Source organism: Amphichorda felina, assembly GCF_050947745.1.
Source record: "Amphichorda felina strain 45539 chromosome Unknown scaffold_1, whole genome shotgun sequence".
NCBI classification, from domain to species: domain Eukaryota; kingdom Fungi; phylum Ascomycota; class Sordariomycetes; order Hypocreales; family Bionectriaceae; genus Amphichorda; species Amphichorda felina.
Window position 1 is genome coordinate 2,716,994 of NW_028145049.1, and position 25,259 is coordinate 2,742,252.

General features: G+C 55.9%; 9 protein-coding genes across 9 annotated transcripts; 2 read left to right on the forward strand and 7 right to left on the reverse strand.

Annotated features, from left to right (window-relative positions):
- Positions 1 to 1,160: 1,160 nt before the first annotated feature.
- WRS1 (tryptophan--tRNA ligase WRS1) lies at positions 1,161 to 3,032 on the reverse strand (the record flags this gene model as incomplete). The annotated part of the gene is made up of 8 exons (XM_083190372.1): positions 1,161 to 1,487; positions 1,553 to 1,612; positions 1,656 to 1,767; positions 1,822 to 2,139; positions 2,209 to 2,428; positions 2,482 to 2,531; positions 2,586 to 2,671; positions 2,736 to 3,032. 8 exons carry the CDS (start codon positions 3,030 to 3,032, stop codon positions 1,161 to 1,163), a joined length of 1,470 nt encoding a protein of 489 aa, XP_083054231.1.
- Positions 3,033 to 3,390: 358 nt separating this feature from the next.
- ACO1O0_000877 (guanine nucleotide exchange factor SDO1) lies at positions 3,391 to 4,329 on the forward strand (the record flags this gene model as incomplete). The annotated part of the gene is made up of 1 exon (XM_083190373.1): positions 3,391 to 4,329. One exon carries the CDS (start codon positions 3,391 to 3,393, stop codon positions 4,327 to 4,329), a length of 939 nt encoding a protein of 312 aa, XP_083054232.1.
- Positions 4,330 to 4,607: 278 nt separating this feature from the next.
- Positions 4,608 to 5,295, reverse strand: RPS18 (40S ribosomal protein uS13; the record flags this gene model as incomplete). The annotated part of the gene is made up of 3 exons (XM_083190374.1): positions 4,608 to 4,908; positions 4,979 to 5,109; positions 5,257 to 5,295. 3 exons carry the CDS (start codon positions 5,293 to 5,295, stop codon positions 4,608 to 4,610), a joined length of 471 nt encoding a protein of 156 aa, XP_083054233.1.
- Positions 5,296 to 6,925: 1,630 nt separating this feature from the next.
- On the reverse strand, positions 6,926 to 7,462 carry ACO1O0_000879 (uncharacterized protein; the record flags this gene model as incomplete). The annotated part of the gene is made up of 1 exon (XM_083190375.1): positions 6,926 to 7,462. The coding sequence occupies one exon, from the start codon at positions 7,460 to 7,462 to the stop codon at positions 6,926 to 6,928; it is 537 nt and encodes a 178-aa protein (XP_083054234.1).
- A 2,511-nt stretch (positions 7,463 to 9,973) lies between these two features.
- On the reverse strand, positions 9,974 to 11,702 carry ACO1O0_000880 (uncharacterized protein; the record flags this gene model as incomplete). Its single annotated transcript, XM_083190376.1, has 5 exons — positions 9,974 to 10,670; positions 10,791 to 10,880; positions 10,942 to 11,283; positions 11,350 to 11,616; positions 11,671 to 11,702. 5 exons carry the CDS (start codon positions 11,700 to 11,702, stop codon positions 9,974 to 9,976), a joined length of 1,428 nt encoding a protein of 475 aa, XP_083054235.1.
- A 1,139-nt stretch (positions 11,703 to 12,841) lies between these two features.
- Positions 12,842 to 14,797, forward strand: ACO1O0_000881 (major facilitator superfamily domain-containing protein; the record flags this gene model as incomplete). The annotated part of the gene is made up of 1 exon (XM_083190377.1): positions 12,842 to 14,797. The coding sequence occupies one exon, from the start codon at positions 12,842 to 12,844 to the stop codon at positions 14,795 to 14,797; it is 1,956 nt and encodes a 651-aa protein (XP_083054236.1).
- A 427-nt stretch (positions 14,798 to 15,224) lies between these two features.
- Positions 15,225 to 16,693, reverse strand: ACO1O0_000882 (uncharacterized protein; the record flags this gene model as incomplete). The annotated part of the gene is made up of 4 exons (XM_083190378.1): positions 15,225 to 15,555; positions 16,072 to 16,352; positions 16,445 to 16,576; positions 16,643 to 16,693. The coding sequence occupies 4 exons, from the start codon at positions 16,691 to 16,693 to the stop codon at positions 15,225 to 15,227; spliced, it is 795 nt and encodes a 264-aa protein (XP_083054237.1).
- A 744-nt stretch (positions 16,694 to 17,437) lies between these two features.
- Positions 17,438 to 18,436, reverse strand: ACO1O0_000883 (concanavalin A-like lectin/glucanase domain-containing protein; the record flags this gene model as incomplete). The annotated part of the gene is made up of 1 exon (XM_083190379.1): positions 17,438 to 18,436. One exon carries the CDS (start codon positions 18,434 to 18,436, stop codon positions 17,438 to 17,440), a length of 999 nt encoding a protein of 332 aa, XP_083054238.1.
- Positions 18,437 to 22,155: 3,719 nt separating this feature from the next.
- MNN10 (galactosyl transferase GMA12/MNN10 family-domain-containing protein) lies at positions 22,156 to 23,972 on the reverse strand (the record flags this gene model as incomplete). The annotated part of the gene is made up of 4 exons (XM_083190380.1): positions 22,156 to 22,825; positions 22,886 to 23,174; positions 23,241 to 23,672; positions 23,840 to 23,972. 4 exons carry the CDS (start codon positions 23,970 to 23,972, stop codon positions 22,156 to 22,158), a joined length of 1,524 nt encoding a protein of 507 aa, XP_083054239.1.
- Between the last annotated feature and the right edge of the window lie 1,287 nt (positions 23,973 to 25,259).

Genomic DNA, 25,259 nt, shown 5'->3' on the forward strand with positions numbered 1-25,259 from the left:
CAACAGACAATGCCGGAGGAACCTGGCGCGCGTTAGTGATGCCACGCCCCAACCGCATCAGCCACACCGAAACTGCAGCCAATCTCTAACCTGGCCGGTGTACCGTCTCCACCGGGGTCCCGGCCCCGCCAGCTTTTGTTGGGGATCGGGGACGTGCCACGGAGGACGGGGAACCTCGCAGGAGAGTCGCAGATACGTCGATGGCTCGGTGCCGAGTATTATTTAATTCTTTCATCAACGGGTGAAAACTGGGACCCGGGTCCCTGGGAAATGCACATTCTCCCGGATTTCCATGTGAAATCCCCCCCAAGCCCTTCCGTCCGGCCGCTCCAGCGAAATGACTCCTGTGGAATGTGCCGAGGTGCACCAACGCACCACCTCACCAGCGCACCGATCTGCCTCAACAATTTTTTTTTTCTTAATTTTTTTTCTTCGTAAACGGCGAACGGCGAGCAACGGCGCAAAAGACCTTGAGAAGAGCCCCGATCAAGGATGATTGATTGGCCCAACCGCTGCCAGCAGCAGCCACGGCGTCGCGAGTCGACGACTCGACGACTCGGAGAATACTGGAATAGACTGTGGGCTGTTGCCTAATGCGGCAACCTGGATGCAAGCCACAACCTTACCATCTCGAACCCGAATAACTTTACATGGCAATACTGCTACTACCGTCCAAGTCAATTGCGTCAACGAGCCAATCTAGCCGGAACATCATAGGAGGTGCGGAATTCCCATCGTGACAAGTGATGCTGACAGCACTACGAGTAATGCTACGTAAACACCGTGCGGTCTCAATTCTATTACCACCCGACCCACCAGCCTTCATGCCGATCACCTGTAGCCTGCCCAGCTGAAGCTGTATCGGTGCTGGACTATTGCTGCTTCACTCAGAAGGCCAAGCCCAACTACTCGAGTGTATTACTCGCACAGTCACTATCAATCGGTGTACATCCAGGGAAAGATCGCGCAGGAGGCCATGGCCTGTCGGCTCCAACTACGTGTCCTGGTGCTTGTCTATTGCAGTCTCGGGGCTCTCCACGACTATCTACTGGTGGTTTATTCCTTTTAGGAATCTGGAAAGTGTACTGCGAAGCGTAGAAAAGGCAAGCCCCGCGACCCCCCTCCCAACCTCAACTCCAGTCACCTGGTGTTCGCTCCCTCTATGAAGCAGCAGCCGGCTCTTTTGCCGCCGCCGCCTTCGCGGCCTCCTTCTCTGCCTTTTTCCGCGCATTCTCCGCCGCCTTGAGGAGCTTCTTCTGCGCGCTCTTTGACATCTCACCCTCGCCCTGCGCAGGCTTCTGGTCTCCCTCGCCCGCCGGCTTGGAGACGGGGACCACGAGGTCCGCCCGGGGAACCTTGGGGTTGCCCTTCCACTCCAGAGGCCTGACGGCCATGAACTCCTTCACCGTCTCATCCGTCACCTTGGCTCGCCTCTCTTGGAATTCGCCGACGAACTCCTGGAGATACTTGATGCAAATGGCTTTCAGCTGTGGGCTCGTCAGTCGCTGCCGTGTCTCGTCTGATATGCAGTAGGCAAGGAAGGGCCTCTTACCTCGCCCGTGAGCAGCTTGCCGCTCTGGTATTCTGCCCTGAGCCTGGCCAGTTCCTGCTCCTGTTAGTCATGGCCCTGTCAGGTTGTGTGCACAATTCCATACCTCATCATCGTCCATGAAGAACTGCAGATACTGGTACGCAACATCCACGTCGGGGTTTCCGCCCTTCTCGCGATGCTCCTCGAGCGTTTCTTGGCCGCCTGAAAAGGCATACCTGTGAGTATGTCAGCATTCAGCCCCCGTCGTCCATGGTAGCATCTGCCCTCACTTGTTGATCTTCGTCTTGACCGACTTGGCCGAGTCGTTCATAAAGATGGCGGAGTTCTCGTCACTCGCCGACATCTTGGAGCCGGGACCTTGCAGAGCATCGAGGAATCGCATGTGGATCAGCGAGGGCTTGGCGTAGTGAAGTCCGGCCGCACAGTCGCGCGTCAGACGGAAGTAGGGATCTTGGTCGATGGCGCAGGGGATGAGGCAGGGAATCTTGGCCACGCGCTTCTCGTCCTCGCCGAAGATATGAGGGAACGACGTGGCAAACGCCGTCGCGCCCTGGATGCTTGCGAAGTGGATCTTGCCAATGTTGGAGCTGATGTCATGTCAGTATCAGTTCCCGGGACTGCGAGGATCATCCCCTTGGGTATCTTAGCATCCTCACCTTCCATCGAACCCAAAGATGGCCCTCGCTGTGTTGTAGGTGACTCGCTTCGCGAAGCGCACAATATTGCGGTAAAACGCGCCACCGACATACTCAAAGTCGGAGAAAATGAAAGTCTTCTTGGGGTCGAAACCCATGGCGATGATGTCCATAGCGTTTGTCCGGCTGTATCCCATGACCTCCTCGACGGTTCTCTTCTCCGAGAACAGATACTTTTCGTCTGTACATTGGGTTAGTTGAGAGCTTCCACAGCTGGTTGGGCTTAACTCTGACCATCCGTCAACATGATAATGAGGGGCACGTCAAGGACGTCTTGCAGCCACCTGTATTCCGTTCAGCAAGTAGTCCTCAAAAACACATCATAGGACCGCTCATACTTGACAAAGGCAAAGACCTGAGTATGTCCCACGTGCATGCTGTCGCTGCTGGGGCCACGACCGGTGTACAGGAAGAATGGCTCATTCTACCCTCCCGATTAGTTCTTCCAATTCCATCTCATGAGCGCGGAGCGTAGCCAATATCAGTACCTTCTCGTAGCGGTCGAGAATCGCAGTCAGGTCACGATGGCTGAAGACAATCTGACGGCGCATGAAACGATGAGGCCTGTGGCCGGTGACCCTCTCGAAGCGCTCCAGCAGTGCATTGTCAATCAATCCGGTGCCGAACTCCTTGGTGAGCTTCTCGTAGTCAATGGCCTTGACCTTGCCGTCCTCGCCCACCTCTCCTGATACGGACCACGGGTTGATGTTCTGCTGGGTACCCGACTGAGGGGCATCCTGGGGCACGTCCTGGGGGACGGCTTCGGCCGCTGAGGGTTCAGCCATGATGTGTGGAGTGGCGGTTAGGATGAGTGATAGAAGAGTCACAATGGCGAGCGTGTTCGAGGCTTCAGGCCAAGAAGGAAAAACTGGCCACGAAATGGCGATTTGTGACTCAAGCGCTTTTGCAGACTGAATCTGGAAGGCGGGGCACGCGGAGCGAAGCAGCCTGTGTGCTGCTGCTACCTGCGGTGACTCTGGCGGGGTCATAAAATTTGGGACAAGCCTCCCCCACGTCTCGCAACCTGAACGGCGTATCCATACAACACACACAACGGTCCAAAAGCCATCCTTGCTTTCTCTGTCTCTTTGTTACCCCATGTCATTCTAGCACTGTCTGTATTCGAATTTCACCACCGCCAACATGTCGCGCCAAATCAACCTGCCCTCCAACCAGATCAAGCTTACAAATGTCTCCCTCGTCCGCCTGAAGAAGGGCAAGAAGCGCTTCGAGCTCGCCTGCTACAAGAACAAGGTCATGGAGTGGCGCTCCGGCATCGAGACGGACCTCGACAACGTCCTGCAGATCCCCAACGTCTTCCTCAACGTGTCCAAGGGCCAGACGGCGCCCAAGGAGGACCTCGACAAGGCGTTCGGCAAGGGCAAGCCGACCGATGATATCATCCTCGAGATCCTCAAGAAGGGTGAGCTGCAGGTCGGCGAGAAGGAGCGCGCCGCCCAGCTCGAGCGCGTGCACAACGAGGTCGTGGGGATCGTGGCCAGCAAGCTCGTCGACCCGCGCACCAAGCGCGTCTACACGTCGGGCATGATCGAGAAGGCCCTCGACATGCTCAGCTCGCAGGCGCACAGCAGCGCCGACAAGAGCGCCGACAAGAGCGCCCCGGCCAGCGGCACGGGCACGCCCGCCACGGGCGACGACGGCGAGTCCAAGCCCAAGGCGAAGGAGCACGTCTGGACCGGCGTCTCCACCACCAAGAGCGCAAAGAGCCAGGCCCTCGAGGCCATGAAGGCGCTGGTGGCCCACCAGCCCATCCCCCTCGCGAGGGCCAGGATGAGGTTGAGGATCACATGCTCCACAGGCGTCCTCAAGCAGGCCGTCAAGTCGGGCAAGGGGGCATCCAAGGACGAAGATGGCGAGCAGAAGGCGCCCGGCACTGTCAAGGATAGGATACTTGGGTACGTAGAGCAGGTCGAGAGCCAGGACGTCATGGGCTCTGAGTGGGAGGTGGTGGGATTCGTGGAGCCGGGTGCCTACAAGGCGCTGTCCGACTTCATTGGCAACGAAACAAAGGGTCAAGGCCGGACGGAGGTCTTGGACATGGCCGTTACGCATGAGGATTAGACGTATACCTAATGACAATGATATGATACCCTCCACGCCGAGCGTGCACGTCACAATGTATACGTGGTCCGAGTGATTTCATGGATGACAGTCGTAAATTCAAATTTCGTAGGCAACATGTACCGTGTTTGGTTGAATGCTTTTTGGTTCAATGACTCTGATCTAGAGTATACCCCTAGCCGCGTGCTCCAGAAAGCAATCCGTGCAAAATGCTCACAAATATGGAGAGCCCAGCCGTCACGCCTGTCCACCCAATAACCAGAAGACCAGCGACCCCTCTAACCACCCTTGCGCTTGGAGACACCGACGGTCCGGCCACGGCGGCCGGTGGTCTTGGTGTGCTGACCACGGACACGGAGACCCCAGTAGTGGCGGAGACCACGGTGGGCGCGGATCTTCTTGAGGCGCTCGAGATCCTCACGGAGCTTGGAGTCGACACCGTTGGCCAGGATCTGCGAGTCCTTGCCGTCGACAATGTCGCGCTGCCTGTTGAGGAACCAGGAGGGGATCTTGTACTGCGTGGGGTTCTGGATGATGGTGACGATACGCTCGAGCTCTTCGGAGGTGAGCTCACCGGCGCTGTGGAATTCGTGTTAGCGTCTTCGTTGCTTTACCCACATCCTCGCTCTCTGCTCAGGTGTTGCCATACCGCTTGTTCAGGTCAACATCGGCCTTCTTGCAGACCAGGTTGGAGTAGCGGCGGCCGACACCCTTGATCTTGGTCAGGGCGTACATGACCTTCTGCTTGCCATCGACGTTGGTGTTTAGAAGACGCAGGATCTAGTGGCGCCTCCATGTTAGCTCAAGATCGTCCACCACCGAGTAAATTCGAATTGATGATTGTCGTGTGTCCCTTGGGCGACGGCGAGATTGTGCAGTAGGGATGGCGGCGACTGGTTGCTGGGAGGTGGAATTGGGTAGACTTACGAACTGGAAGTTCGTCTTCTCTCCCGAGACGAGCGACATGATGGGCAACTGTATCGGTCGTTGCCGTGTGCTCGTTGAGAATTCGATGGTTTCGGGTCAAGAACAAGAGGAGGCGGAGATTTCGTTGCCCTTACCAACGTAGTGAATTTTTGGTCCTGTGGGGCACGAATAGGGCACGAGTGGTGGGCGCTAAAAACTCTGGTCACGTGCCTTCTTCACCTCGCTTGTGCCTCGATGAGTCAGCAACAAAAATATGGAATGACTGTTTTTCCGAGAACTCCTAGGACACTGTCCACACTCGCAGCATTTTAGGCTCAGAGCACAGTGGTGCAGTCTCTGCCAGCTTTTTCACCTCAAAGTCGGCGAGACTCGAGCTGAGGTCTGAATCGCATCAGCCGTCGCGGCCGCGCCATAACGTGCATCGGGTCCATCGGACGATATGAAGAGATGCTCTATGGCCATCAAGGTAGGTTTCTTATTGCTGCCGACGCGACACTGTCGCCGTCTTATGCCTTGCTCGGTCAACCAAACCCCAGGGTTGATCTTGAGCTGGATGCCAGAGCACTTGCTGCTCTGGTACTAGACGAGAGCAAGCCGACAACGCTTTTTGAGTACGGAGCCTTTCGTGATTTCACTAAATGGAGGCCTTCGTAATTTATCAGTTGTTACATGACACCGTTGAAACGCTCTATTACTTGACTAGGATGTGTCGGTCGTTGGGAGGAAGCGTATTATGTAGGTTTCCAAGTTGGCAATCCTAAAGCAAACCAAGCCTAGCTCTGGAGCGGCCGCCGTAACCAAACCCCAGGTTGGGCGTTTACGGTTTGACAGCCGCACAGCACTTTTAAGTCGACGTGGAGTAAGATTCATGTCAGAGTAAGACCTCTCGGGTGATTCAGTCACTATCATCATGGTGGTCGTAAACGGTCGCGGGAGCGGATGTAAAACAAAATAAGTTCTCATATATTTGATGAGTTCAATATGCCTTTGGCAACGCCGTGTGTTCCGTTGCCCACAATTCCCAATAGCCTACCATGCCTCGTGCCGTGCCCGGTCATTCGAGGTCTTCCTATAATGTAACCCTGAGCCCAGGGGACCTGTACCTGTACTGGTATGTAATCAAACTCCTTCCATGCAGCGCGAGTAATATGATCAAGCCCAATGCGACCATGTGATGATAATTCCATGAAGAGCAGTCGCCAGATGCCTGTTTCGCCGTCCCATTTCCAGCTGGGATCCTTCTCGTGTCGTGTGTTGTGTGTTGTGTGGCGCGCCGAGCCTCATCAATGCATGTGTACAGTTGTGTGTGTGGTGTGCGGTATTTCCCCGAAGCCCCCTTTTCGGTCGGGCGCATGCATTGCAGCGCCGCGTCAAAAAATAGACAATGCAGCAAATCGTTGGTTCCGCTCTCCCATCTGGTAAGAGTTTACCTAACGGGACGACGCGGAGACAACGCGGGGATTGCCATAGCCCCGGAAACTGGATAAAAGAGAGAGAGAGAGAGAGAGAGAGAGAGAGAGAAAAGAAGCATGTGCAAGATAGACTTTGTTCCGATAGCAAGAAAATGCATCTGGAAGAGGTGAAAGTCGCATGATGGTTGGTCGCGGGTGCAAGCCACACCCATCAGCCTGCACACCCTCCCAACTCGGTGGTGTGTCGCGCGCGAAGGCTACGCAGGTACGGATACCGGGACGGCAACCTTCGGGGCCTCCGCCGTTGACGGCCTGCGGTCAGAGTCCTCCTCGAGCGGCGCGAAGCTGTCGCCGTTGATGCTGCCGGGACGCGTGCAGCAGGGGCTGACGCCGACGTAGTCCCATTCCCAGGGCCCCGCGGGGACGATCTGGCTGAGGCGGCTGGGGCTGGAGCCGAACGAGAAGTCGAAGCCGCCCAGGACCTCCTGGTGGCGCAGGTTGGTCGCGGTCAGCGGCTTGTCGCGGGGGTGCACGGGCTTGCCGGCGGCCTTCTTCCTGTCGTACTTCTTCTTCTCCTTGTCCTCCTTGCGGTGCTCCTTGTCCTTGTCGCTGCGGCCCCAGGGGAATCCAAACTTGTTGCCGTGCTGCGTGTGTAACGACGACGGGTGAGAGCTGGTGGCGCTGGGGGATGTGGTGCCGGTTGTCCTCGTGGTGGTGTGGCTGTCGACCTGGGACATGTTGCTGTCGGAGGTGGACTTGTGCAGAGCACGACGGAAACGATCTCGGATCGCCATGGTGGATTGTATTGATTGTATGAATTGTACTTGGCGGTTGGATTGGTGTGCAACGGTTGCTTGTGAAGGAGGCCGACTGGGCTCGAGATGCAGGTTTGCTCGGCGATCAGCGGCAGATCAGTTGCTCGTTGCGGACAATGAGCCCAGGCGAGGCGCGAGGCGAGCTGAGATCGTTGGATGGAACATGTAATATGGTGTTGATGGGTGAAATGGGGGATCAAACCAGCCAGAACCGAACGCAACGGCGACGCGAAGGTGAGGGAGGTATTTAATGGTCCATGGAGCAGGAACGGCGTAGGTATTACCACGGAGTTAGGAGTACGGGACTAACACGGGTAGATTACATATGGGGAATCGACCATGGATGGAATCGGCAGCACTCGGGGAGTCGGGCTTCGCCGTATTCGGGGACCCGTCAGATACGTAGAGGTACATTGATTCGTTGGCCGGCTTGGCGTATATTCCAGGGCCCACGGGCCCCATGGATGGAACATTACCGCCGCGCTGGTTTCTCCCACCACCTGCAGCAGTTGCAGCCAAGGCAGCCTGGCGTCTTGCCAGGCAGCCGTATTGCCAATTGGCGCCTGTTCCAGGTCCCAAGAAGGTTCCAAGGTTCCATCCATGGATGGAGGGGTCGCATTTGGTTTAGCACCCTGTGCTTCTGGAACCCTTCCCCCAAGCACCACTGGCAACTCTCACCTCAGCCAAGCTGCCCACCTCCAGAACTTTGTGTGAATAGGTACCTACCATGTGATTGACCGCCTCTATCGGGTAGGCAGCATGGCCGGCCGGCCTTTTGCTCCTATGCTGCCGTCTTAGTATTTGGGACCGTTTCCAGGAAGCGGTGTGATTGCTACAACTTGGTCACTGAAGTACCTATGATGTGGACGCTGTCTGTGCCGTATTAGTTGCGTCGGTGCCCAGGCCGCCAGCCTGCCACTGGTGTGTGTGCTGTGGCTGGGCTACTTACGTAGGTCGCCGGAAACAACCTGGAACCTAAGATGACTGGACAGGGCGCTACAGGGCCCCTAAAGAGTCAAAGACAACCCCATATGGCCCCCCACAGGGGCCCTTGGGGCCTCCGGTTCTGTCTCGGAATCCGGGTTGGCATGGTGGGTGAAACTCTAACCCAGCACTTCGGGGCGAACGAGACGAGACGCCCGGCAACTCGGTGAGTGATGCCATCTCCAACCTGGAAGTCAAACAGCCCGACTCGCCACACCTCTTCCCCAGCCCAGCTGGGCCGGATCTGGCACAGGAATGCACTCCTAACCCCAATGACCACATGGATCTGCCTGATCTACTCCGTACTACGTAGTACTGACTTCTCCAGGCCATCTCCACCCCCAGCGCGGAGGCCCCAGAGACGCGAGCCTCAACCGTCGACGAGTCCAACCTTCGACAAGCCCCAGGTCTCCATTAGGTTTTCCATGGCCAGGATTTGCCGCCCTGGCGGTCTGTGAGCACAGTCAGCTGTGTGTTGCGGGTTGGCGGCCTTGCGGCTTTGCGGCCTTGCGGTCTAATAATGTCTTGCGGCCTTGCGGAGTCGCCATCGCCCCCGAGTCATCATTGCTGATCAGCGTCAGCGGACTTGCCGGCGGGCGGAGCCACCGCGGCTCTGCGGACAAGTGACGGTGGAGACCAGCAATTGCACCAAAACAAAAAACCACCACCACCACCCAAAAATCCACCCTGGAAAAGACAGACGTCACTGGCGAATTCGACCGAGCTGCTTCCGGCCCCACCGAGACACCAAAATGGCCACCTCTCATTCAATCATCCATCGAGGGCCTCGCCAGTCGCTACTCATGTCGCTCCGATGTTCCCGTCCACCATCATCTGGCCCTCTCCCCTTTGCAACCTTCGCTAAAACATATTAGTGTTTCTTGGCTGTTGGCTCTTTTCTCGGCGCGACTCGGCAAGCAGCCACAATACACAATAATACATCGAATCGTCAAAACTCCATCCCCCACACCCACTCTAGGCAGTACTCTCATCTGAGCGCCTACGAGGTTTACGCGAGTTAATGATAGCGAAACACACAACTCCTCTTGGGAATCGATCAATCAATACTAGTTCCGTCCACCTCCACCTCCGATCGTCTAGACCCCTGCGCAACAAGTGCACTGACGGACACGGCGCTTCCGAAGCTATCCGTCACCCGTCACCCACAACCTTGTGTTATTACATAGTAGTAGTTGCATGACGAATCTATCCATACCCATGTAGTAGGATTCGTACAACCTGAATTTATTTCATGAAACGTAGAATGTTAGTACGTAATATCCTTCGTTGTGTAGACAGACAACGTTGGCGATTACTAGTTTGCTCGTACGGGCTATAGCTATGCTCGTACGTGGTCGATTATCCAGGGTCCTTCCTGTACTCCGTAGTGAGCCACAAAGGTGATCATCTGTTATTAGGCAACACAGTTTTAGCCCGTTTTATTGTGAACGTAACGCATTTACATATTGGACACAACAGGAATCCCTCCCCGGATAATGTTACAGATTACTGTGCAATGCACTCACCACCCAGAACGCCGGCACTGCCTGCACCCAGCCCGCCAAGGATCGTCAATCCCCATACAAGAGCAGTCGACTCCCAGTCAAATTCGCCCTCTTCTGGAATGACGTCGCCTTCGGCGACGGTCGCCGCTACTGAAGGTGCAGGCTTGTATGCCGCATCGGCCTCCGCCTCCTTGCGTTTGGCTGGACGCCCGCGTTTCCTCTTTGTGGGAGACGGCTTGGGCGTTTCGTGTGCACCGTCGGATTCGTCGGATTCGTCGGCTTGGTCGTAATCATTGGTGCCTGATTGTGAGCTCTCGTTCTCGGCATTAGAGTCAGGGAATCCTGGAACAGCGCATGCTGCAATGTCCTCAAAACTTGTCGCACGGACGGCGGCCCATAGCCCCAGGCTGGCAGCCGAGAGCAGTACTTCGAAGCCCGCACCACCGACCACTGGGTGGTCCGCTGTGGCCGCCAATATTCTCCCAAAGGCACTTGTTGTCCGTTCCCACGCCGAGCGTCGCTCGACATCAAACGGATAGTGAAGGCTGTGTCGATGGAAATAGGCCTCCGGGGCACTGTGTGCCAGTCCATTAAAGGTGGCCTTGGCATGCAAAGTGAAGCTAGCCAAGGATGCCATTTGGAACAAGAGCGTGTAAGCCCGGTAGGCCTCGTGTGGCCTCGAATGCGTGGTTCCCCATCTGGCGGGTACAATGTATGGAAGAACCAAAGGAGCCGTTGCAAGCCCTCGACCAACCAAGACCACCGTCTTCAAATTTGGCGTATTGACAACATTGGTTCTAGCCCACAAAGGAACATACGCAAGGGTCAAAGTGAACAAATAAAGCAGTTGATGAGGGGTCCAAGTGTTTGGTTTGGGAGGGAAGATGGCATCCCTGATGCGGACATATCTGAAAGCTGTTAGTGTTGCCCTGCCTAGCCCAAAAAGCGTCCACAGCATTGTTGACATACCTTGACACCGGCAAGCCGCCTGTATCTTTTGGTGGGAGAGGAGACGGCGTGAGTAACATGGCCAGGAAGAACAAGTTCTGGGCATAAGACAATGAGACGAGTTGCGCCAGCGAGGAATAACACCAGAGCAGAGGAATGTTTCTCCGGTGGCCTTCGATAGCTAGGAACAAGTTCCAAGATATCAAGCCCATCTCAACCTGCTGTCCCCACCAAAAGCGGCGAGCCCTTTCTGCTAGAATCTCGAGAGCATCCAAGAAGAAGGGAGTGTCGCTCGCCCAGAGGCCCAAGTAAACCCTGGTGGCATTGTCATCGAGGGGTAGGACGCCATTATACCCGTAGAATCTAGCTTGCAGTCAGCTCTGCTGTTTTCCCCCCTCCAAAACGGGTATGATGATGGGGTTCACGCACCGGACTGGGAGTTTGACATCGAGCTGGGTTGCCCAAGTCTTGTACGAGAGGATGGCATGCTGGAGCGACGCATACGTGGCGGCACCCAGACTGATGAGGGCGAGGGTCGCAAAGACGGGGATTAGGGTCGACCGTTGGGCTTGGCGCTCTCTAGTATCTTGGGCTGGGCCAAGGGCGCGATACGATCGGTAAAGGCTCCGCCCGACCCCCACCGTCAAAATGATGGCGGCCAGGACATGGCCGGCGAGAAGGGCAACCGAGGAGTAGCTAATGAAGCGTCAGAAATGCGCAAGCGGGCGAGGTCCTACAGATTGAGCTTACCTTATCTGAGGCTCAAGCTGGACCGGTGCCATGGTGATAATTTTGGGGTCTAGACCAGATGCGCTGCAGACCGGGGGGTGACGATTGACAGGGTGGAGGAGGGGGGATGGAGGGGCAAGGGATTGGGGAAGGACGATGCCCCGCACCTGTTGTACCAGCACTTCTTCTTCCATGATGATCCCGTCTCCGCATATGGCAATGGTCGCATTCGTCGAAGGGAAAGAAGAGCCCTGGGATTCTCGATACCTCTGTGCAAAGCTGAAGGAAATGAGACGAGTGAGCCCTCGCTGTCTTGGTTATTTTAGGCAAGTGCTAGGGGTTTTATGTTACTCTATGACCTCAGACTCGCATCACCCACGCCAGTTCATGCCAGTTGTTGCTGGTAGTTTCTCGCCAAGAGATGGGAGAGATTCATCGCAAAGAATCACTCAAAGACAATAACAGTCATATCACTATTTATGCTCATGTCCACCTGAAACAACTGATTGCGAAATGGTGTCCAAATAGGGCGGAACCCATCAAGATTGGAGTTTGTGATTGAGCCCAAGCACCTCTTTGGGAGCCTTGGCCGTTTGGCCGCCGTTGATTCACATTTCCGTTTTGGGGATTAATTTGGCATCATCAATCAATACTTCCAGCTGAGGCCCTTGTCTAAGGTAACCTGGAATAAGCGTCGTACACAATAATATTATGCGGTACAAGCGGGCTTCTGACCTGGTCGATGCAGTCACTAAGGTGAGGCAGTCACCAGGCCATCTGGCCTCCCCCCCACCTCAGCAACCTCTGACCCATCTGATTCGTCCCCATGGTGGCATCTCCAGGGCCTCCAGGGTCTCGATGACAGGGACCGGGGACCTGATTGGGAGTGACGCAACTTGCGGCCCATCCAACGGTCAGCCCATCGTCAATGGTCAGGAGGAACTTGTGGCTTTGCACCACATGATGTTTCCATCTCCAGCCCTTGACACTATAGCGAGCCGACTCGTCTCTTCCATCTCATCGCACATCCATCAGTACACGAACAACACCCGAGGGAACCCATCACTCTCGCTTCCGACCCGCTTCGACAACGAACATGACGCCTCGCTAGACCCTACAGTCGACCGTCACTCCTCTTCAAACCGATACCCTCGAACCCGCCCGACAGCACCCGCTGTTCCCCCCATCTACAATGGCCGTCGAATCCTCTCCATCATCGAGCGGCCCACAGCCCAAGAGGGCTTCTGGCCAGCACCATGACCCGCCCTCCAATCTTGGACCTGACCCGCCCCGAGACCCCAACGAGCGATCAGCGCTTCTGTCATCCGGAGACGTCAACTATCTTTACAATGAAGAAACTGAGGACAGTACGCTGGACACACTGGACGATGTCGACGACTCGCAGAAGACAAAGAGTATATGGTACCTAATCCTTCTCACCATCAGCATCGGCGGTCTGCAGATCGCTTGGTCGGTGGAAATGTCCAACGGCTCGCCGTACCTGCTGTCGCTGGGGCTGAGCAAGTCTATGATGGCTCTAGTCTGGATGGCTGGTCCCCTGAGCGGCACTCTCGTCCAGCCCTATGTTGGGATGTTGAGCGACAACTGCCGCTTGCCCTGGGGTAAGAGGAAGCCCTTTATGCTGGGGGGAGCTGTCACTACTATTATCTCTCTGCTGTTTCTGGCGTGGACTAAGGAGGTTGTCGGCGGCATCCTATGCCTATTTGGAGCGGATCCCGAGTCGCAAGGCGTCAAGGCGACCATCATGGTCGCGGCAGTCATTGGCATCTATATCCTGGACTTTGCCATCAACACGGTCCAGGCCGCCATTCGGGCCTTCATCGTGGATTGTGCCCCGGCCCACCAGCAAGAGGCTGCCAATGCCATGGCCAGCCGCGTCACCGGTATCGGAAACATTCTGGGCTTTGTCGCCGGGTACGTCGATCTACCTGCCTATCTCTGGTTCTTAGGCAATACCCAATTTAAGGTTCTCTGCGTCCTGGCGTGCATCGCTCTCGGCACTACGGTTATCTGGAGTACAGCCGTGATCCAGGAGAGGGATCCACGCAATGACGGTCCTCCGCCATCTAACCAGCCCGGCCTCTTTACCTTTTTCTTCACCCTGTTCGAATCCATCCGGCGTCTCCCCCCTCAAGTAAAACGAGTCTGCCAAGTGCAGTTCTTTGCTTGGGTTGGTTTCTTCCCACTTCTGTTCTATACATCCTCATATATTGGCGAGATTTACGTCGAACCCTATCTCCGGGAGAACCCTCATATGACACCGGAAGAACTCGATAGATTATACGAGCAGGCGACAAGGATAGGGACCTTTGCTCTCCTGGTGAATGCGGTTGTCAGCCTTCTTACCAATGTCTTCCTACCCTTCTTCATCGCCCCAACGTACGATAGCGTGCCCGTCGTGGCACAGTTACCAGGCGAGACGGATGCAGCGTCCAAGTTCTCCGATGGCGATCGGGCATCATACGTGGACTGCCTGCGGATACCAGGATTTACTCTGAAGAGGGCTTGGTTCGGCTCACTGGTCCTCTTTGCCGTGTCTATGTTTTGCACAGTCGTTGTGCGATCCGTCGAGGCGGCAACGGCCTTGATCGGACTTGCTGGCATCACCTGGGCCATGACTCTGTGGGCACCATGGGCTATCATCAGCGCGGAAATCAGCCGCCGTGACGCGCTGATCCGCGCTCAGAGGCTTCAGGGCGCCAGCTCTTACGGGAACACGGTAGAGGAGGAAGAGGCAGACCAGGCGGGTGTCATCCTGGGTATTCATAACATGGCAATTGCTGCACCCCAGATCATTGCCACGGTCGGTTCGAGCGTCATCTTCAAGATCTGGCAGAAGCCTCGGGGGACGCCGGGCGACCACAGCATCGCCGTTGTGCTGGCCCTCGGAGGCGTCTGTGTCCTGGTGTCGTCCTTCTTCGTGGCGCAGATCCGGGATGACCCATCGATGCCGGCTGACGGCATGACGGATGTGGAACACGGAGACACAGAAGAAGGAACCACAGGCCTCGAGCAAACCTTGAGTTCTCACAGCAGGAAGTCGAACTTTGAGCAGCGGAATAGAGCCATCCAGGGGAAGGCAACGTTTACACGGAATAAGAGCTTCGGGGGTGCGGAGATGCAATAGGATTCCGATTTACACTGTACCATCACTGGGCAAGGAGTTGGCGCTACTACATGGGTAACTTCCACCACAATTGTTGTATTATAAGAGTTGCTCGCGCAGGGAAACAAGAAACATGATCACATCGGCCTGGTCTTGGGAGCTCAAGGAGCTTTATTGGGACATCAGAGACGAATCCGCCACCCGCCAGATTATTCTCATACTACGTATCTGCAGTGCCCCGTCAACCAAAGAGCTCTTGCGGGGGCCAGCGCAAGCGGCACCGCCCTTGAGCTCTACTCAACTGTCGCGAGCTGCATCCTCCGGCCAGATCCACGCAAGCCCCCAAGATATCGCCGCCGCTCTGTCCTCCACACTCCACCTCGCCTCTTCGACCGAGAAACGTATCCCAGGCTCCCTGTGAGCCGTCTGCGTGGTGCCTCCCTCACGCTCATTCCGTGTGGTGTGCTATCGTGGCAGTGGTGGCAGCCACAGTCTTGTCGCAGGGCCCGATCTCGGTGCGTCTCTCGCCCGGTACGGGACCGTAGGTGAGGTCGTAGGCGGTGATGCCGGCCCAGTAGAAGCACCACGAGGTGGCGCCATCGCAGTACCTGTAGTGGCAGGAGATGGCGGTGCTGGGGTCGCCGGGTGCAGGCGTCGTGAGGGGCGCCTGGGGCGGTGGCGTGGTGGTGGTGATGGTGGTAGTGGTGGTGACGATGATGTTGGCGGGCATGGCCACGGCCACGCCGGCGACGAGGAGGATGGGGAGGAACTTCATGGTGCTTGGCTCGAATGGTCCCTGGAGGAGGTGTCGTATATATGGGTGTGTGTGGTATGTGAACGTGGATGCTTGAGCAGGCCCAGCCGTGGTGATTGAACGCTGGCTGCGACTGGAGATGGATGAGAAGATGGATTCGAAGGACTCGAACAAAAACAAATACCCTATATATACTCTTACGAGGAGAATGCTCTACAATGAATCACGACATCGGTTGGGCTGGAGAGGAAGGCGGGCAGCCGTGATTCAGCGCCTCGTGATGAGTTCAGCCGAAGAGGCTCTCACCGATTCCCCCAATTACACGCCCCATTATCAGCATGAAAAGGCGGTGTTCTTTCCATAAATATCTTTGTATACAGATTATGCGTTACCTATTCACGCTCGTCATACCGTCTCTTCGCGAGAAGACTACGTTGTCTCCATGCTTGCCTCCCCCTCTGCCCCCTTTCCCGGTGTACACGAACGCACAATCCCACCGTAACGTTTTACTTTCCCCTTCTCTCTTCGCTAAAACACGTACGAGTCCATAATCTTCAGCCTGGCCTTGACCCACAGTCCCAGCGTCATGATAACGCCCGCCTGCCAGACGACGGTCCGCGCCACGCCGGCCTTGGACCCGAGGCCGTCGACGTAGAGGACGTTGTAGGCGACGCGCGAGGCCACATATCCCCACGACAGGGCGTTGAGGGTCCGCGGGTCGACGCCCGCCTGGTTGGCGGCGGCGACGGAGGCGGCGAAGAGGCCGAGGGTCTGGAGGCCGTTGTCCGAGGCCTGCTGGGCGCGGGTGATGCGCTGCTTGGCCTGGGGGTGATTTCAATACAAGTAGGTAGTATGTAGGTACAGCTGTTTGGGGAGGAGGCTGAGTGGGTGGTGAGACGGGGCGTGGGACGAACCTTGGTGTTTAGGGAGGCGTCCTTGCTGACGTTGTCGGTAAAGGTGCGAGGGTTGGTGTTGTCGTAGACGCTGCCAGCTGCGGCGATGGCATAGACATGAGGTCCCAGGGCACAGAAGCAGGCCGCAGGCACCTTTTAGTCACACTGTCAGCTTCAAGAACCGCTTGTCTTCTTCTTCCCAAGATGTGGAGCCCTTACCGAGAAGAAGGAGAGGTTCTTGGAGAGGTCGAGGCCGAGAGTGAAGTCCATGGCGGGCGGTTGGATGGTCGGTAACAGTATTATGGGTTGGTTGAACAATGGAACAATGGGGAGCTGGGGAGCCAAATCGCGGGGGATGAGTCCCTCATATGAAGGCCGCGGCTAGATCGTGGGGTCCTATGATTTCATACCTGGCGATCTGATAGCTACAACTGGGTTAATAGTGTTGAGATGCCGGGATGTGCCGATCCACAAAGTGTGGGGTTGACTCCTCGGGACGACGGAAATTGCATCTCTTGGTCCAACAAGCCAACTTCCAAGTTATGATGGAGTTGGAGACCCATCCCCTCTCAATGGGGTTACTAGTAGTTGAACCTCGAACATTGTGCTGCCACCTCGGCATGTGAGCGGTCAATTGCACTTGGCATTGCTACAACTAGGTATAGGAGACCCAAGTGGTGTCCAACTCGCTATGCAGTCCAGCATATTGTATAATGTGTGAAATATGTAAAGGGTGGAATAATAAACAGAGAATCCAAAGCCCGGGACATCATCCCAAAAGGTAAGAGAGAACCCTAGTTTCCAACGCCCAAATCCAAAAGTGTTCCCAGTTCCGCGGAATATACATTGTAGTACACGGAGCACCCTTAATGCGGGGTATCTCAGGGGTATTTCGGGTGCGTGTACGTATACGTATACATTCTCCCCCACCCCCCTCTCCTTTGCTCGGATATATACATGTTGCCGCAAAGTGGCAGAGAGGGAGAGACGAGGGACGCGGGCCCAGCCAGAGACTTAGGCTCGGAACGACTGCGTGACGGTGCCGTTGGGGGATTGGAGGTTCTGGTAGACCGAGATGGAGTTGATGAGCCAGTGGGCATCCGCAAACTCCTGGGGGTTGTTGGAGACAAAGTCCTGGCAGGTCGCGGCCTTGCTGGAGCAGACGGGGTTGTTGTTCCAGACGTCGGGGTTGCCGGCCCAGTCACCGCAAAAGGTGGTGTTGATGATGATGTTGTGCTCCCGGAAGAAGGAGTCGAGATCGCAGCCAGGGCTGCCGACGAAGCGCGCCGTGGCGAGACCCCAGGTGGCCGGGTCAGGCCTGCCGTCGCCGATGTCGACCGGGATGGCACCACGGGGGAAGAACCAGACGGAGATGAAGTCCGAGGTCCACTCCATGGCGTAGACGCCACCCTGGATGCCGTTGAAGCCCTCGCCATAGTTGAGCGGGTTCGACGTCTGCTGCCCGCAGCCTGTGAAGCCGCCCCCGGTGTTGCAGTCGGCATCGTTGAGCTGTGTCAGCGGGTCGGTGCCCTCGTTGGTGATGACGCATCCGGGCCCAGTGTGTAGCGTTACGGCCGTGCTGCTCTGGTCGTTGACGCCCTCAATGATATCGATCTCGCCAGAGTTCGGCCAGTCGGGCCCGAAGGTCCAGAAGGCAGGCCAGACGCCGCAGAGATTGCTGGGCATCTTTCCAAAGTCGCCAATTATGAGGCCATGGGTGAAGGCCTTGTTGGACGTCATACGGACAGACTTGCGGCCGTTGGGGGGGTTTGCCTCGACAGCGTCGGCGCCCACACGGATGACCCCATTCTCGGTGCTAGCCAGGTTCAGGCCAAAGGCCGTGTCCGAATTGACGTACTCGACGAAGCCGTGGGTGGGATCCGGCTCGGTGAAGAAGCTGAACTCGTTGAAGAAGTTGTTGACATCGTAGTAGCTGTCGAGGGTATATTCGGCCCGGGCGGCCCCGGCCACGAGGCCGAGGAGGCCAGCCATCTTGGAACCGTCAAAGAGCATGTTGAGGAACAAAGATTGTCGTTCAGGTTTGTAGTCTTAAAGTTCCGTCGAGGGATTGTCTGAGTGAGCCGGCCACACGAGATATTTCTGCGATCAAAGAGTCCGAGCAAGCCTCCAAGTTTCAAAGGAATGACGTGACAGAGTACCAGCTGTCTAGGGAGAGAAAAGGAGTGGACGGGGTATACTCGTATACAACCAAAGGAGAGGCAAACAGAGATAAAAACTCAAGGCTAGAGAGAACGGTTTATCTTTTTGAGGGATGGGGAACATGGTCGGTCTATATAGCAGCAGTATGGCAACCCACACGACCCAGGACGGCCCGTCTCAACCAGCCTGCCACGGCGCCACGCGAGCAAAGAACTCAAGCCGGGCATTCGAAACGCCTCAATAGCCTTGAGTTGGGCCGTATATTCATGGTTCATGGAGCCGTTACGACCCATGCTTGCCGTCCTGGGTAGGTGACAGCCAGTGTCATCCAAGCTGACCGGCCGATGGAACGAAGGATGGAACCATGGAACTACAAGCTCCGGTGTGGCAGACATCCCGGTAGTTCCAGCTTGCATATTAACACCTATAATGGGCATGCCAAAATGACCACTCGGTAAAACTTCTCGGTTCCCGGTGGCGGCTCTAGTTGTCAAGTTACCGAGTGGTCGACCCGCCTAGTTGCTGGGACGAGCGCTAGGTCGACCATGGTGGCTGCGGAATCTGCTGGGATGGAAACGACTGATAGTTCCCACATACAGTATAGATAGAGAGTCGCCCACTTGGGGACTCGAGAGGCAGTCTGGCCGGAAACGGGGTGATGTCCCGTCTATGGACCCTGAGATGGTGAGATGAATGGTGATATGAGTGGTGATATGAGTGGTGATATGAGTGGTGAGAAAGTGAGTTGGTGTCAATGTTGGCGTTGTGAGACCAACACCATCGAAAGTGGCAGTCGCAGCCAATAGGGGCGCCTGCCCTTAGCTGCTTGTGCCTGGTGCCTGGCATGAAGGAACATGGCAGTAACCCTCCCTGGCGACTGCCCCCACCCAGGAACAACCCACCCAGGAACAACCCACCCAGGAACAACCCATCCAGGAACCACCCATCCATCACTCTCCCCTGCTCCAAATCCTCCATCATTCCATCCATCTTGGTGTCTTGCATGGGACAATCTGCAGCTTCTCTGTGATTCTGCGTGAAATCTAAAGGCCCGAAGGCATCAGGTGGACCATTCGGCGGCACTTGAGAGAGCTTGAAAATCTGAAACCGGCCAGAACCACGAGGAGACCCCGCGAGGCGTCTTGCTTGTCCCGTCTTGCTTGTCCCATCTTGCTTGCTTCAACGCTAGCCATCCTCCACCACCAGTGACATTTACTGCCGTCCTGAAGGCCTCACACTCTCCCTTCCTTTCCTCCTTATTTCCCGTCTCGGCCGCCGATCCTTTCCCTCGCGGCTACCTTGCTAAGGTGTTGCTTCCACGGGAAGTCGTTTGACCCAGCTGGCGATGCGACCCTACCTACGCCTACGAGGCCCTCATCCAGCTCCAATACCTTGTTGCAATCCGGATACGCATTCTCGATCTCACATGTAATCTACACGGCAAAAGGCCGCCAAATCCTCCATCCTGCCCCATCGCCTAAATCTCCCTGCGCTCATCACGGACCAATTAACTGTTCGACACCCCGAGTATCAGCGACGTTCTCGGATTTCTCGTGGTCAATCTCCTCACCATTCGCCTAATTGCTATCATTTCAGAGCACGGCAAGCCAAAGCACGCCACTATCGAACTCCATGGCTGAAGCTTTTCATTGATATGCCTGGCGGTTCTGGTATCCTGGCCGTGCCGGGAAGTGGGCATTCTGCAAGGAACTACCTCCCAGAGGAGTAGAATGCAGAAACAATATCGAAAGGCAGACCTTTCAACCAACACTTCTTCCTTCCACAAGTGTTCTCGGCCATTCCAAAGCTTATCACTGGCATTTTTCTCTCGTGTCCCTACCCTGATCCCACGCCGGCCGTGGATTGTTACAGTCCACGCATACATCTATATTACCTATTACAGATGCAGTCTCATTGTCGCCGCGCTCCGCTATGGGCTCGGCGAGAAGGGGAAGCACGGCCCGCACAGTTTCGACACGGCAGTTCCATCCAGCTGTACATTTACCGTCCTCAAAGGGAGAAATCACCACTGATCACCAGGCATCTTCCACATCACATGCACGGCAAATCTCTGGACGAATACCCCGCCTCCTCTCCATCGCTAGGCGTTTCAACTGCATGGCATGTCTCGCCGTTGCGAGAAACAACGTGGGTGAAGACAGCAGATAGGCCCGACAACCCCTCAGTCGCAAATCCCCAGGAGTACGCAGCCATCGACTTAATATCGACCTACCCAAACGGTCGACGCACCCCTACGCTTCGGGCCTTCTAGCGTATCCCTCACCCGGCGCCTGCCCTGCAGCACCAGGGTCCAGGACTCCAAGGCCTCTGGCCATCGATAATTATAAACTGATACGCAAGGAACCCCGGCATATTTATTGCAATTGGATCATGATCCCGGCAAGTTTCGCTTCATAGATCTGGTTTTTGGGTTTCCCATCCGCAGATCATCGACAAACAGGCCCGACGGGGTTATCGATAATATATAATGAGTGTGGTATAGACGAAGTGGCTGTCTTGTGTCGACCATACATGGCATTGACTCAGCAGCGGACTCTATTATTACCTCCTCTCATAGGCACAGGGCTTTCTTTCCCTTTCCTCATAACTCACAGATCACAGCTTCATAACCCAGGGAGACCATTTCAAAGAAAAAGATGCAACCACTGAAGATGACGGTTGATTACTCGATTATCTCAAGCGCCCCAACCTCAACATTCTCTTCCATGTGTGCCAAGTATACGGGTAGAAGACCCCCGATGCACTATTATGTGCGGCGAGGTGCAAAGATGGGCCAGATTATGGCGTTATAGACGGAGTACACATACACAAACACATATATTCTTACGCGACTGCATGTTTGAGATCAAACTCATATTGCCGACCCTAGTACGTATATGTGTGTATTTGACCCCGGGGACCTATACTTCTTTGGACTCTGCCTTGAATAAGGCCTAGGGTATCCCAAACCTATGAGCTGGTTTGTACATGGGTAGTAATAGGTCCGAAGCCAAAACCATAACACCCTCATAGGACCCTAGAGACCTCCGCATATCTACGGACTACCCAAGTTTCGTCTATCTACTAGTGTTCTTTGGCATCCAACCAAAGGCCACATGGTGAAGAGCGGCAACAAGAAGACGGCCCGAAGAAGTCTCACGCAACGTTCCCTCCGCACCACCAACACTGGGAAATCACCTATCTCCCACGATTTCGATTCCTGCACGGCATATAGCTTTGCATCTTTTGCATTCATCTGATCAGTTCCTTTGAAATTGCCGAGCCCCCAAATGGTTCGGTCATTGTACCCAATCCTCTCGCATAAACCATCATCGTATAAACATGAGTTTCCCGCCTGGATGAAGGTTCGCCAGATCTATATGCATCATGTGAAAAGCAGCAGCAGTCCTGTCCCATGGCCAAAGGCCAGACGTAAAATCACGAATCCAGGCGCTATATACTTTCCCCACCCCCTTTTTCCCTCCCCCCAAAGCAGAAACGAATACGCTCATGACGGTTCAATGATATTTCCACAGCGCCAGCGCCAGCTCGCCTCACAGGTGGCGGTCCATTCACAGCTTGACTCGCTGGCCGGTCAGCTTGTACCAGATCTCGGCCACGAGGTCCTCCTTGAAGCGCTCCCACGGGTTGCGGTTCAGCCAGTAGCCAAACTCGCGGTAGTGGTACATCTCGCTCCAGCAGTCGCGCCCCCACTCGCACCCGGCCATGTTGACGAGGAAGTCGTGGTCCTTCTCGTTGTAGTGGAAGCGCGTGTTGTTCTGCTTCGTCCCGTCGTCGCAGGCGCCCGGCGGGAAGGAGTTGAGCATGCGCTGCGGGAGGAAGGCCGTGTGCTGCCGCACCCACGGGTGGTGCATGTACAGCTGCTCCAGGGCGTCCTGCTCCTTGTGGTCCCACTCCATGTGCTTCTGCTGGTAGAGCACCGGGTCCCACCAGAGGTCGAGCAGCCGCTCTGTCCACGCGCTGCGCCGTACCAAGAAGGATCCCAGGTTGAAGCCCTTGCAGTCCTGGGTCAGCAACAAGTTGATCGAGTTGGCCTTTCCGTCTCCAACGGGGCTCAGCGCCTCTTCGTCCAGGTACGGTTCGGTCAGCGGGTGTGTTATATTGAGCGGGTTCCACTCGTTGATGTCTCGATAGACCTTCTGATCCAGATCGTGGAACAGATGCTCCTGCAGCGGATATGACAGTTCCATGATGTATGTGTTCAGGTCAAGCCACCAGAACCTGCACTCGTCAGTAAGCATGCCGGATTGATGCTGTCATATCCCCAGGGGGCACACGTACCATTCAGCCTTGGGATACTTCCGCATTGACGCCCGGAGAAAGTCGACCTTTTCCCAACTCTCACGCCACTCGTGTGCATAGCGCTTCTTGGTGCTCATATCGACAACATCCAGGTTGTAACCCCATCGCGATGTGTATTTTCGCTTGTTCCGGAGACTGTCGCGTTCGATGGCCCATTCGCGTGCTCCCTTCCACTCCATGACTCCACCGCCAACGTTGGCACCTAGAATTATGACGAGCTTCTCGCCGTCGCCGCCCAACGATGATCTCCTCCAATAGTACGAGAGAGCTAGAATCGAGCACACGTTAGCTCAACACAAGTCTCCCAGGGGTTTTTGTCAATATGGTAACCCACGAGTAGTGTAGAAGATGGTGATCCATAAGAGTAGGATAGCGCCAATGAGTAACAGTAGCTTCAGCTTCCTCCCCATGCGCCCAAAGATGGACCTGAGCCTGCCCACCAGGGGTACGTTCTGGACAGCCCAGTTCCCCCGGCCCCGGCCCAGCTTCTCCTGTTGCGCGTAGGGGGGTTCCGAGAATCGAGGCAGACCGCTCGATATACGGCGCATGTGGCGGACGAAGAAGCCAGAGTTCTGGGTCGAGAAGGACGGGTATCCGTTGACGCTGTGGTTCCTCATCTTGGCCGACTCCCAGGTCGTCGAGGCACTGGTTGTGTGAGGAGCAGGACTAGAGCGTCCGCTACCGACGTTCAGGGCGGGGGAGGACCATCCACCACCGGGGATAGGTGAGGGACTGCGGGAGAGGGTCATGGGGGCGGCGGGTGTTCCTGTCAGGAGTCTATGTCAGCCATCTGCAAGACTAGAATTGTTCGACTTGGGGTGACACCGTCTGTACGCCGCCAGGGATTGGAGGACAAGCATGTGCCCGTCCACCGCGTACAGGCGCGCGAACACGCAGGCGCCGGAGATCGGGGCGCACACCGCATAAACGTACCTGGGACAGGAGACAGGGGAGGCTGAGGCGAGGCCAGGGAGGCCTTGGGGTTGTTGAGGAACAATTGGTGGCCGGAGCGCTGCTCGCCGAGGGTTTGGGCGCCCGAGGAACGCCTCCGGTGATGCGACACCATACGCCTTCCGCTGAGGGAGCTCGACGAGCCGGCCTCGTCGAGCTTTGGGGGAGCCACGGTTGCGGTTTGGAATGGGTCGCCGCTAATGATATTTGTTCTCGGTCAGGGTCCCACGGTGGGTATCGTCGTCAGAATGGCCCCAGGGCCAAATGGGCTCGCAGTTGTTCGCAGACCGGAAGATAATAGAGGCTACGTATGCGGTTTGCGATCGGGGGTTCGGGGCAGACTAGGTGGTCTCCCTTTGCAAAGGGAGTCTGTACAGGCACTCGAGGTCGCAGCGACAGTGTTACGCAATCCGAAAGGTCGGGCGAATGCGATCGAGACGGGCCAGTTGTCGTAGGCTGTGCAGGTCTCGTATCGGGTTTAGGTTCAAGGTATCGCCAAGTAAAAGGACGGACTTGGTAGAGCGGTTGTCGCAGGTATTAGAGCTAAATTGGAGCGTGGCTTGGCACTGAAAATAAAGTTGGGTGACGCTGACGGCAGATGGATCATGGAGCGAGAGGGCGGTGGAGGAGGGGGGGAAAAGACAGGCTGCGCAAAAACGCCCGGGGGTCGAGGCAAAGACACGAGGAAGCGATGAGCGAGTCAAGAGTTCAGGGTGACAGGAGGCGCAATAGTGGATTTTCGATTTGGTGGAATTTGGTGACGGGAAACACTTCTGGTGGCGGTGTCGTTGGGGGCTTTGGGGGGTGCCTGTGTGGAGTACGTACCTTACCCAGCGCACGTTGCTGGCCGCCAATTCGACGCCTGGGCTGGAATTTGCCAAATCTGGGTCCTGCAGGTCTCCTGGAGTGGCAGATACAAGGTACATGTCTGGCTGCAGCAGGGTTGCAGAGAGGTCAAGTAACATCTGATCCAGAGGGCAACCTCATTTCACTCACCTGAAGTTAATGTACGAGTTACAACTGTACAAGTGATGTCGTATTATGCCAGTTAGCACTACACTACTACTATGTAAGTACGTAGGTAGGTACGGATACCACTACTATGTAGGAAAGGTAGTGTGTAAAGGAGTACTTAGCAGCTCCTCCTAGTTAGTGTCTGATGCGTTCGCTTGCCTCTTCACCATATGTTATTCGTCCACAGCCATACTGAAACATGATGCAGTGGCGCCACGCGACGAAAGCAGCTTGTTTATTACTCGTAGACGGCCACCATCATACTTTCTTTTCCCTCTTCTTCTCCAATCTTCATCAATCTCCATCTTTGTTCCCATCACGTCGGGAAGTCTTCGGAGACGGGCCTGACTCCTTAAAGGCGACTGCTGGCTCCCCTCACAGATTGTCA